The 12,596-nt window shown below is 37.7% G+C and overlaps 2 protein-coding genes across 2 annotated transcripts; both read left to right on the top strand.

Annotated features, from left to right (window-relative positions):
• The first annotated feature begins 206 nt into the window (after positions 1-206).
• gh1 (growth hormone 1) lies at positions 207-4,655 on the top strand. Its single transcript, XM_036564141.1, has 5 exons — positions 207-265; positions 2,024-2,163; positions 3,052-3,168; positions 3,573-3,704; positions 3,824-4,655. Exons 1-5 carry the CDS (start codon positions 256-258, stop codon positions 4,025-4,027), a joined length of 603 nt encoding a protein of 200 aa, XP_036420034.1. The 5' UTR covers positions 207-255; the 3' UTR covers positions 4,028-4,655.
• A 1,096-nt stretch (positions 4,656-5,751) lies between these two features.
• rdm1 (RAD52 motif containing 1) lies at positions 5,752-10,655 on the top strand. Its single transcript, XM_036564130.1, has 7 exons — positions 5,752-6,095; positions 6,928-7,107; positions 8,308-8,433; positions 8,745-8,907; positions 9,053-9,151; positions 9,740-9,819; positions 10,182-10,655. The coding sequence occupies exons 1-7, from the start codon at positions 5,991-5,993 to the stop codon at positions 10,269-10,271; spliced, it is 843 nt and encodes a 280-aa protein (XP_036420023.1). The 5' UTR covers positions 5,752-5,990; the 3' UTR covers positions 10,272-10,655.
• Positions 10,656-12,596: the final 1,941 nt, after the last annotated feature.

Genomic DNA, 12,596 nt, shown 5'->3' with positions numbered 1-12,596 from the left:
CAGCGTCATTCCTCCTCAGGTTTTGGAAACCGTTGTACGCAAAATGTCTCAAAGCACATTAGGATATACCAATTAAATATATATAAGAATGCATATAAATAAATCTGACAGTAGCGTGGAAAGTATTGTGTTTCTCACGTAGATGCATTTAAACAAACGCTGCTCAGATATAAATATCAGCACACCAGAGCATGAGACACAATCACTCCCAAGCTTTCTACTGAGAGACTGAGAGCAAATCTGGCTAAAGGCAAAATGGCTAAAGGTAAGACTTTTACTTTTAGGTGGTGTTACATTACAAATGTAGCATTTTAGTTACGCTGCTAAGAGCAATGTGAGAAAGGCTAATCCTGCTTCTTTTTTATGGTTTATAAGGGACACTGTTTTTATGATGAAGATTTGTGAATGACTTCATTCCACTTATAGGTTAGATCTGCTTAGTTTAAAAGGGCATACTAAAAATTTTTCTTTTATTTTTTTCCAGAGGTCATAATTCTTTTATTCATTAGCATTTTTCAACTTCTTTTAAAATAGGATGTTACTGCATCTTTAAAACTGATATACAGTCAAATACAACAGTTTGAACACTCCTGGTCAAATGACATGTTTTATTGATTTGTGAAAGTAAATTAACATATCCTCTGCAGGAAACAAACTTAATATGGCATTTTCTGAAAAATGTGGTGCTTTATTCATTAGCTGTGTTTAACATATTGGCGAAAAAAACCTAACAAAAATTGGGCCATAACTTTTGCAAAGGCTGCATTTTATGTTTTTCCCAAATATGTTAAATTCAGCAAATAAACAGTAATTGTGCATTAAAATGTGCAGAAGTGTTCTCTGTAGAGGATGTGTTTAACTTATTTACACTTAGAGAATCAACAAATGTCTTTTGACCAAGGGTGCCCATACTTTTGGACATGGCTGTATCATCACTTGTATCTCCAGAATCATAACTTTTCAGGAGAAGGAAAAAACATTTGTAACTTTTAATGTAAGTTCATGTAACAAGATGTTTTGCCAAATAATTTTGGGCCATTTCTGTTGGTCCATTTATTAGAACATTTTTTAATTGTGAAGGGCAGCTGGCATTTTCAGCTGAAAAAAAAAACATCAAAATTGCAGCCACAAGATTTTGTTTATAACAAACACTATGTAAATAGTCTCTGCATTGCACTGTGCCTGGTTTAACAGACAGTGCAGGCTGAAGGAGGCCTTATAACTTCACCCTTGAATGGGCTGCTGTAGGCTGAAGAGGCAGACACATGTAAATGCATTTGTATGTCAAAAAACATTCAGACCAGTCAATATTTGCAACTTAGATGAACTTTAATAATGTTTACATACCACATCAAAGTCTTTTATTTCAAAAAGTGAGAAAAAGGGGCTTTTCTGTGATGTGGACCCTTTAAATTATCCATCCATCCATCCATCATCTAAACCGCTTATCCTTCTGGGTCACGGTGGGGTGCTGGAGCCTATCCCTGCTGTCATTGGGCGGAAGGCAGGATACACCCTGGACAGGTCGCCAGTCCATTGCAGGGCAGACAGACAGACATACACACACACTCACACCTAGGGGTAATTTAGCGTGTCCAATCAGCCTGACTGCATGTTTTTGGACTGTGGGAGTAAACCGGAATACCCGGAGGAAACCCACGCAGACACGGGGAGAACATGCAAACTTCACACAGAAATGACCCGGGTCGCCCGGCCGGGAATCGAACCCAGGCCATTCTTGTTGTGAGGCGACAGCGCTACCCACTGTGCCACCATGCCGCCCAGCTCTTTAAATTAGTAATGTCAAATAAAATCTTCAAGAGTTTCACTTTATGCTGCATATTTCTGTACACAGTCTGCCCATGTTTAGTCTTAATCAACTCAAATAAGCATTTTACTTTAAATTTATCTCTATAAAACTGGAGTAAATGGCCAATGAAGAATCTTTCATGATTCCAGTCCAAAGACAGGAACCTGCATTAAAAGTGTATGTATGTTAAAGATGCTTTTTCTCATTTTAAAGGATTGGTGCTGCTCTCTGTTGTGGTGGCAAGTGTGTTCATTAGCCAGGGCTCAACCTCTGAGAATCAACGGCTCTTCAACAATGCAGTCATCCGTGTGCAACACCTTCACCAGCTGGCTGCGAAGATGATCACCGATTTTGTAAAATTCCTTTAAACTATCATTTAGTTTAGAATCACCGATTTAACTCTGCAGTGTAGATCTCTTCTATTTGAGTTATTTGTTTAAAGAAATACTCCATCATTTTTCAACCTTACCTCTGTTCGCCACATCTGTTACCACTACAGGTGTTTCTAGACTGCCACTTGTTTTAGGGCACAGCCTAACCTCTTTGCTTGTCAGTTGTAGTGACAGAACAGTCTGCATTAAAAACAAACAGCTGCATTTTTTGACTGACTATTATATAATATTAATGATGTATTAAATTCAGTTACACTTCCTAAGATGCTAACTTAACTAATGACTTTGGTTTAGTGCTCTAATATGCATTGTTGGTAGGCTACAAGTGATTAGCCTTATGCTGGCATTAGCAACTCCGCTTTGAGAACAGCTGGCATAGAGACTCACCTCATGGAAACTAACAACGTTCAAAGAAAAGATGCTGAGGCCTTATGGGAAATGTAGTGAATAATTGTTTGTGTCATGTAGTTTCACCCAACAATCTAGATTAAAACAGGAAACCTTATAGCTTACATGTTGACCTTAAACTGTGAAAACAGTGGGGCATGACAGCATTTTACTGGGCCACACCAATTCACTACAGACACTACATTTCCCAGAGTACCCTTTTTTCCCTTTTAAATGCTTCTTCTGTTCTGTTTTTAAGTACAAGTAAATTATTATCCGTGGCAACTGATGGTTCAAAATAGATGCAAAAGACAGAGATTAGACTGAAAACGGTGGAGAATTCCTTTAAAAAGGGGACCAATAAGAACCCACTGTTGTCACAAAGAAGCACAGTTAAGTTCATTTTAATCAGGTACAACTTAATAAAATAACTGTTTTGCTTATTGTGTTGCCATTCTGAAGGAGGAAAGTCTTTTACCTGAGGAACGCAGACAGCTGAGCAAGATTTTCCCCCTGTCCTTCTGCAATTCTGACTCCATTGAAGCCCCCACTGGCAAGGACGAGACCCAGAAGAGCTCTGTAAGTTCCTATATGCCATTATTATTCTAGAACAGCAAGTTTCTGATATTAATAGTAGCGACTTAGTGGACAAACTTTGCAGTTTTACTAATATTTCCTGGACATTGTCAACTTTTTTATTTTCCAGGTGTTTTGATGACTAGAAAATGTGTCTATAATGTTCTAGGTTTTCCAGAACATGTGAGAACCTTGTATTAATAGTGTAATAATATAAATAGGGTTGGCTTCCCAGACAGGGATTACATCTAGTTTTGTACTACATTTTCCTTTCAGTAGATAATCTCCACGCGTAATGATTTGCAGTCCAGGACTAGGCTTAATCCCTGTTTTAAAAAAAGGCCCAGAATGCCTACATAAAACATGCAGATTTTGATCCAAGCCTTACATATCACATTTTATATAAGGTGCTGAAATTGCTGCACATCTCATACCGCCTGATCGAGTCTTGGGAGTACCCCAGCAGGATCCTCGGAAACCCCAACCAGATTACAGAGAAGCTGGCTGACCTGAAAGTGGGCATTAGTGTGCTTATCAAGGTCAGTGGAAAAATAGAGTGAAATGCTGTAACTTATTAACCCTAATCATTCAGAAAAAATACTACAGCCTGCTGTTAACTTTAGATATCTGCTCTTTGTCACTGTGATAAACTCTATAGGGATGTCTGGATGGCCAACCCAACATGGACGACAATGAGTCTCTGCCCCTACCATTCGAAGACTTCTACCAGACCTTGGGTGATGGCAACCTCAGAAAGAGCTTCCGTCTGCTGGCCTGCTTCAAGAAGGACATGCACAAAGTGGAGACCTATCTGAGGGTGGCCAACTGTAGGAGGTCCCTTGATTCCAACTGCACCCTGTAGGGGACAGCAAAGCACAATTAGCCACAGCCTGTGATCTGCTTGCCCTTTTGTGCTGATCTTGGACACGTTTTCCATCTTCAAATTCTCTCCCTACCTTTTCAAAGAGGAACACAAAATCGGCTCTCGGACCAGCTGCAAAAGCCAGTTAACCACCACTGTGATCAGGCATGGCTAAATGTACTCGCCACTTTCTCAAAACTTCTGTTTTTATTCTGCTTGCCAAAGAGAACTCATCCATTCATAAGTATAGTAGATTGATGAATGTCACTTCTTTGTCTCCGCAGCTGTAAGGTTGAAAGTGAGACATATTTCAAAGTGGTGCTATGCAATAAATATGGCTTTATTTTGAAAAAAGTGGAAATAAGAGATATATTTACTGGCCTAAATTTTTACATTTTGGTAAAATGAGTTATTAATGATTGTAAAGACAAAATGATAGTTATAAAAATGAAACAATCAAATTAACTTTTGGATGGATGAGTAAGCTCCTGGATAAATGATCGTGAGACATACTCAAAATTTATTTTCATATCAGAGCCTATATTTGTAACTCATTAGTCATCTCCGTCTATTCTTATGTATACTGCTTTGTGGTGTTGTTCAAATAAAGCTGTTCTCTGCAGTATGATCTTATTGTTTGTGACATTTATACTCGGGCCTGTGGCAAAATACATGGTTAGTGGGGTTTCAGATTCTAGAGAGAACATCAAACTGTTTGACAGTTTTGGATGGTACCTATAGGTACCATTTATTAGTGAGGAAAGGAATGCACATTTTCCTCACTTCCATTTTAATCCTCATCGATCAGTTCCTATCACAATTCTCTTTTTGTGGTTTAATTTCACTATTTTGTTGGTTCTCCACCTGGACTGGTTTACAACTCTTCATTTCTGACCAAAAGGGTCCCAAAAAGAGACTAACAATTGTCAGCTCCTGTAATGGTAGGTGCTGCATGTTTCACTGCATGTGTGTAGTTTGTAATAAGTTCCCTAAGGAGTTTTTTGATACATTTCACTCATATGCTAACTATTTTTTGGTGGGCAGGCCTTCTCTTACTTATCTCAAAGTATAACCCACAGGTGGAGGATATATGTAACTTTTGGGGTGAGAACAATGAATGTATTGAACACCTGCTCTCCAACTATACCCATTCTAAGAACGTTTGGAATGAGACAAAGAATACTGGACAAATAAATGAGCATTATATTAAGGATAGAAACTTTAGTTATTTTGTTTTATTACAAAGACTGCAATAAGGATCCCTGCTATTTAATTAATCAGTTCATTTTTCTTGGTTAATATTTTATCCATAAAATGAACTTTACAAATAGAAACCCACATTACAACTCATTTAAAGGTGACTTTTACAACTACATCACCTCAGTTCAATATATATATTGTAAAAAGCAGCTAAACTGATGAACACATTGACAACATTTAAATTCTTTTAAAGATATATTGTATTTACCTCATGCAAGATGTCTGTATGTGTATATATATTGTTACCTTCTTATCTTATGTCCTGGCAATACTTGTGTTTTATGGTCTAAAGCACTATCAAACGAATATGGATCAATAAAGAAAGAAAAATAAGATGTCATTTATGATCAATAATCAATGTTAAGGAAAAAAAAGACATGTTCACGATTCCGCGCATGCGCCTTTTCTTACGTATGTGTGACGTATCTGTTCCGAATTCGCGCGGGAAATCCCAGTTTGTTTACGGAAGTTTCTCAGCGGATACGGTTCCTGTACTTTTTGTATCACTGCCTAGGACGCTAAAACTAGCCTGCAGAAAAATGTAACTGGTGTTATACCGGTTATTACCATGGCGCGGCACTTCGGCCGTATTTTCGGTGATTCACCTAGAAGCAGAGCTCTTATTCTGTTAGTAAAATCTTAAGAAAAGCAAGTGTGCATAGGCTGCAGTGCCCTCGATTAATGTGACAGGCACTGCGATTCAATGGACATCGCAGTAGACATCGTTGAATTCAGGGTGCCAGTTGAAAACAACAAAACTATTTTTATCTGGGACATACAAGCATCGTTTTCGGAAGCGTATATTTATGTAAGTAAATAGCCGGAGTCACTGAACTCATGAACTCAAACCTATGTTTACGAGGCTTCCTATTCGCTAGCTTCTAACCGGAAACTTCTGTTCCACCTTAAAAGCTGCAGCATTTACATTCTGGGGCCTGTACGTTTAAGGTGGAACGGGAATTCGAATAAGGAGCTGAGGAACAAGACGCTAACTTAAGTTTCGTTCTCTTGTTTCCAGCTAACGACGTGGTTCCTGCTAATATCAAAGTGTTCAGTTACTAAAGCAAGGGCTGGGCGGCATGGCAAAAATACAATATCACGATATTGGATTTATGCCACGATTCGTATTCATAGCGATTTTTTCTGAGGTTTGATAAGCCAATCACAATGCACTGGCAGTACCCCTTTAAAACATATCAAAAATATGAGTGCAGTTATTTTTTATTCAGCATCTCACATGTTGCACTGCACTAAAGCCAGTAAAGCTTGACTAATTGTGTTCTCTTTTTAGTGAAACATGCATTGTGTGTTATTTAATGGCTGAAAATGTCCACGACCTGCTCAAAATACTGAATGTTTTATTTGTTATATTATGTATATGATATTCTGATGACATTTATATTAAATGATAAAATGTCAAATTGTCCACCCCTATGCATACTCCTCCAAGGACAGCAGTAGGACAAATGTGAACACATCCAAGCTAATTATGCACGTTGTGGTAAAAAGAAGCACTAATTTAACAGAAGGTAGTTTTAAATTGCACGAGCCTCTAGTTTTACTTAAAGGTTCATATGACAAAACCAAGCCTTCAATGCAAAAGCTTACTTTTCTCTTGCACTATCCTTCACCTTTGCTAGGAGGCGCTATGGAGTGTGTACTCAGCATTTGGAGCTCTCTACCTGGTGAAGGTGTGTCCCAATGCTGCAGTGGCTGTGCCGGGTTTTTATGCAATGGTCAAGTTTTACTCCTTTGCCCACGCATCAAAAGCCCAGAAAGCCACTGACAAACAGTGTCTCTTCCAGAACTCTCCCCTCAAAGTAATGTGCTGCTTCCTTTCTTTTTATTTCCTATATGTTTTTATCAGGTTTGTCAGGTAGTCCACAAACATCAGTTTAGCCAATTTGTTGTCTGTTACTTCCAAGGCAGATATTGTGGAACATTTCTTACATGTCTTTTTTTTGGGTGAATGCAATTAGGATATTTCGCTAAAAGTACTCATCTGGGATATTATTTCTGTTTGTGCAGTTCGGTTCCTTGGTCTGTTCTGTTCTATACACAGTACAGAACAGTGTGCAAAAGTCAGAGACAACCCTTCGTTTATTTAATTTCTAGTTAAAATAACCATTAAGGACAATTTTTTTTTTTTTTGGGAGATTCTCAGAGGACATTAGATATGAGATAATCTACTTGCATAAGAAAAAGGAAAGTCAAAGGTAAATAAGTGGAAAAACAGGACTTTCCACAACTGAGGTTTAACAAAAATGATTAAAAGATACTAAGACAATGGGACCCCTGACAACTGTGCAAGACCTGGTAGACCACCAAAACTGTTACCATCAAATAAACACTACTTAAGGCTCTTATTGCTTGAGAGAGAGGAGAAAATCAAGCTCCACTCTTTTTAAAAAACCCACAGGTGTTTCTGTCCATCCTTCCACTGTGAGAAGACAAGGATAAATAGATCTGTAGCTGTGAAGAAGCTGTTGCGTAGAAAAGGAAACAGACAAAAAAAGAAGACAATTTGACTAGAAGGCTGAAATTGGACATCTGAGATGTGGAGTCAGGTTTTATGGACTGATGGGTCTAATTTGTAACTGATATTACATGAATTGTGAGAAGCAGAAAACGAAACAAAGTTCTAAGATTGAACTTTGCAGAGGTAGAAATATATTCTTGCAGACTTTTTGAAAAACTGAATCCAGGTCTCCTGAAAAATGGGATCTGCAACAAAGTCAAAGAAATAAATTAATTTGCAAATAATATTCTGTATGTTTTTGTTTGTTTCCTGATGCTGAAAAATGAATAATGCACTTAATTGCTGTTTTTCTGGAAGTTAAATAAATGAAAATGTGGTCTCTGACTTTTGCACAGTACTATAGGTGTGTAAATTATATCATATAAATAAAATGTCAGAATATTGAGAGATCAGTTTCAGCTTTCATAGTTGTATCTTTCCATATTCCAACTCAAACACTGAACATTTTAAAACAATGCACTCTTACTTTTTCTCCGTACAGGTGAGGTTGAGCACAAAACAAAACCCAACCTTCCTATCTGGATCCCAATCTCTCAGTCATGCTAAGTGCCAAGACTTGGCTAATCACTACTTGGGCTTCAATGGCTGGTCAACTCGCATTATTACTGTAAGTACCTGCGTTTCTGTTTCCATTTCATACAGCATATGTATATACACAATGCAGTTTTATATACAACAATTCAGTTAAAATCTTTCCAAACTACACACAGCCTTTAACTTCAAGTCTCATTGTGGAATATGTTCTTTATTTCATCTTTGGACTGCCATTCTTCTGGTAGATATTCCAAGGAATATGCATCATATTCTTCTTTCATTGAAAATGAAAGGCAAAAAGGGTGGTTTTATTTGATTCTAGCTTAGTGACGAATACTTGCCCTATAACTGAGGCTTATCCTGTGCCGTCCCATCTTTCTCCAGCTAAAGGACATCTCAAAGTGTGCGGATGTCGGCTGGAGCTTTGACTCAGCCAGTCAGGGAGAGCTGTTGAAATACGGCTGCATTGTGGAACTGACTATCCCCCAGCATGGAGTGACATGTCGCGGGGTTGGTGTCGCTGAAGATGTTGTAGATCTGGAGAAAGGTGAGGTGATCATTGAAAGAAATAAGCGTATTGTAAGGTAAAGGATCATTTTATACACATTACAGCTCTGGTGGATAATCAATAAGATGCTGCTGCTATTTGTTAGTAAAATGTGAAGAAAATATTGCATGTGTTTTGTTTTCAGGGCCAGAAGACAAACTCTGGAAAATTAGCAAGCTAAAGAAATGGGCCAAAGACAAGGCAGTAGTTGGAGCCTTTGAGAAAGTCTTACTTATAGTTTTTGGTAGGTATTACATTAACGCTTATAATAATTTTGTTCATGGTGTTTATTTTTAGACATTAGATATTACAAACTTCAATTCCAAAAAAGTTGAAAAAGTATGTGAGATGCAAATAAAAACAGAAAGCAGTGATTTGTAAATCCTTTTTGACCTGTATTTAAATGGAAGCAGTACAAAGACTAGATATTTAATGTTTTACCCTAGCTACTTTGTTTTTTTATAAATACATGCTCCATCTGAAATTGATGCCTAAAACATGTTTGAAAAAGAATAGGAATATTGTGAAATGTTCCACATTATATAGGCGATGCAGACATGCTTGAGTATGAAAGGAGCATCCAGGAAAGGCTTCATCCTTTCTGAAGCCTTGTCGCATTGAAGCGCTTGTCACATTGCCAAAAATACATCAGTGAATAATCTAACAAACCGACATGCTTCTGTGTCAGGCTCCAGTCCTCGTGGCAAAATCACCCCTACATACAATTTAGAGGGACTTTACATTGTTGCATTTCTGCACCTTTATAGTACACAATTCCTATCATTTAGCTTTGCTTTGGACAGTATTAAAGACTAAATGTTCTGCCCTTCAGGCAACGGAAAAGTAGCAGTGGAATGTAGATTTGACAGAGAGGAAGTTCTGCCAGATGACAATGTCAAGGGAGCCATTCAGGTAAATGCATGTGTTTATTTGTTCACAAAAATCTTGCAAGAATGCCAACTACAGTTTTGTAGATTTAACAAAACCATTGTTTATATGTGTAGATTCAAAAAGACAATGGTAAGTAGTAAAAACCTGAAGCAGTGTTATGGAAATTCCTTTACGCCATCACATGAAAATCTGCTTGATCACCTGTAATAATCAAAAGCCCATCGAAAAAATAAACCTCTTTTCGTACTAATGGTTCATAACCCTTCATTGCTATGTAGGCCTGCAATTAATACAGAGGTTGTCGTCCCTTTTTAACTTCTTTATTGTGGTTTCTCTTAGAGGGCTGATAATATGAGAAGCTTCTATCTCTCTACCATCTACAGGTGAATGACATCTCCTGGAGTGAATTTGAACCTGATGGTGGAGAGGAGGAAGATTTGCCCTGGGACTTCAGTATGGACCTCTCCCATTAGCCTTCAGCTACTATAGTTCCAGTTGTGCTTTAGGTTAAATCTACGCTCTTCACCTTCTCCCAGAGGAAGAGCATCATGGACCAAATATGAACCACTACAAGAGTAGCTGGACAATCAGTGTATTTGATTTCTTTACATTTCTTTAGGTGAGCAGTAAACCAAAATCTTTCAGTTTGTTGTGTCCTTTTAGAGACATCTGTAAAAAATCCTCAGTAACTGACTGACAAATATATTTGTTGTAAATTTTAGTGAACTCAGTTTGGTAGAGGCAGCCCACTATTCCTGATAAGTACCAGCAGGTGTCAGTCTTTACCATTTCATGGAAACTATATCTTATTTTTCATCTGTACCTCATTTATCTTCAAATAAATGGTGCAGGTAATACATTTTCTGGGATGGAAATTCTTAAGTAACTGTTTTTTGTTATTGTACTCAAGTATTATTTTTACTTTATTCAATTATTGACAGTAGTCAATAATACTCAAATACTTCTGCTCTTGCTTAAATACATTTCCATGAGAAAAAAAAAAAAACAATCTCTGCTCCTAATTTTTTTCATCTAAACCTAAAAGTACTCATTGCAAAAAAAAAAAAATGAAAACAATTACTTGATGTTTTTCACTCAAGTACATCAAGTACATTTTTGCTCCATGCTTCCACTTTTAGTTGCAGTTTTTTCAGTACCCATACAGTTTCTCTGTACTTTTTCCATTCCTATGAATTTCCATTGCCTAGGGGTCACTTTATTTAAAATAAAATAGGGACTAAGGGGTCAATTTGGATTGGATAGGTCAACACAACATAATTTTTTTATCAAGACATAATATACATACATACATACATACATACAAGTCAGGGGCAATGATCCCAATTGAAAAAACACACACACACAAATTAAAACCTGTTAATGTAATAGTACAGCCACACATAAGCTTAAGGTCAACATGCCCAATCCCAATCGCCCGCTAGAGGGGTATAAAGCCCCCGAGCATTGGGCTATGGAGCAGTGGAACCGTGTTCTCTTGAGTGATGAAGCTCCATCCAATAGTTTTGGAATTAACTGGAGTGGACTTTGTGATCCAGAATTAATTATCCAACACCCACCTGACCTCACTAATGCTCTTCTGGCTGCATGCAATCAAATCCTCACCGCAATGTTCCAACACTTAGTGTAAAGCCTTTTCTTAAGAGTAGAGACTAACTGCAGCAAAGGGGGGACAAACTTTCTATGAATACCCTTTATTTCAGACATTCGATGAGTGTTTACATCCTTAAGTTTCATTGTATTACGCTGGATGACTGTTAGTCTGATAAAGGAGTTCTCATGGTGAAGGAATTTCTTTCATGCTGTTTTCTACCGTTTTCTTAAAGTGAATCTGCTCATCTCAATTTGGCTGTGTTTGTTTTAGTGACGGAGAATAATAAGGTGACTGTACATAGCAGTGAGTGAGCAGTTAGCAATTTAGTCACATGATAAATTAGAGTCTGATTGAGTGCTGATATTCGGATTTACCCAGGGGGCATTAAGAGGAGAAGTACTACTCTCTGTGTCATACACAGGTGTGTGTGCGTCAGTCTTGGCTGGTAGTCACTCTTTCACGTGTTAACCGTTGACATGGTTTTCGCTTTTTCAGTTCCCCCTCACACCACAATTCACGGGTACCACTTTTAGCTCAAGGGAAATAAAGAGAACATGTTATTTCTCCCTCTCTCTCTCTCTCTCTCTCACTACTATTTTTTATCAGTCAGACTTGCTCTGCCTGTTCTATCACTTTCATGCGAAAATGGTGGTCTTGGCCTAACACCTGACCTCAAGGGGGAAGATATTCATCATAGCGTCTTGACAGATTTTAGCTGGGGTGCGTATCCAGTTATACACATGCTGTGTGTCTGATGGGTACTTTTACTGCTTTTAATTTCCAATCGAAGTGGAGTTCAAGTCATTCATTTTATAAAATATAAAATATAAAATTAGCAGAAATTCACAGAGAAGCCTCAACGCTATATATGATATCAATTTTCAGTATTAGGCCTGTCCATCTGTTACCTTTATTACAGCTTGCATTCTTTTTGGGAGGTTTGTTTTCAGTTTTTCAAAGAATTCTGTAGAGAGACTGTTTTCCGCACCTCCAAAGTTCAGTCTTAGAAGTTGGTTGCATTCTCTTTTTCTCACAATCCAAGTAATCCCAAACACACTGAATGATGCTGAGGTCTGGACTGTTGTTCTGAGAACACCGGCAAACTTTGCCTGATTTTAAATTAAATTATAACATAAGAAATAGTAATGTACTGAATAACTTGTACCTAATGGCCATTTTGACAGGA

Source organism: Colossoma macropomum, unplaced genomic scaffold, assembly GCF_904425465.1.
Source record: "Colossoma macropomum unplaced genomic scaffold, Colossoma_macropomum, whole genome shotgun sequence".
Classification (NCBI taxonomy): Eukaryota; Metazoa; Chordata; class Actinopteri; order Characiformes; family Serrasalmidae; genus Colossoma; species Colossoma macropomum.
This window is presented reverse-complemented; position numbering and strand designations above follow the sequence as displayed.

Bases quoted from the DNA above. Each gene is read 5' to 3' on its own strand.
- rdm1 (XM_036564130.1), top strand. From the start codon at position 5,991: ATGGACATCGCAGTAGACATCGTTGAATTCAGGGTGCCAGTTGAAAAC. The intron at 6,096-6,927 runs GTAAGTAAATAG...CACCTTTGCTAG, and splicing joins TTTCGGAAGCGTATATTTAT to GAGGCGCTATGGAGTGTGTA. The intron at 8,434-8,744 runs GTAAGTACCTGC...ATCTTTCTCCAG, and splicing joins GGTCAACTCGCATTATTACT to CTAAAGGACATCTCAAAGTG.
- gh1 (XM_036564141.1), top strand. The intron at 2,164-3,051 runs GTAAAATTCCTT...GCCATTCTGAAG, and splicing joins CGAAGATGATCACCGATTTT to GAGGAAAGTCTTTTACCTGA. The intron at 3,169-3,572 runs GTAAGTTCCTAT...ATTTTATATAAG, and splicing joins ACGAGACCCAGAAGAGCTCT to GTGCTGAAATTGCTGCACAT.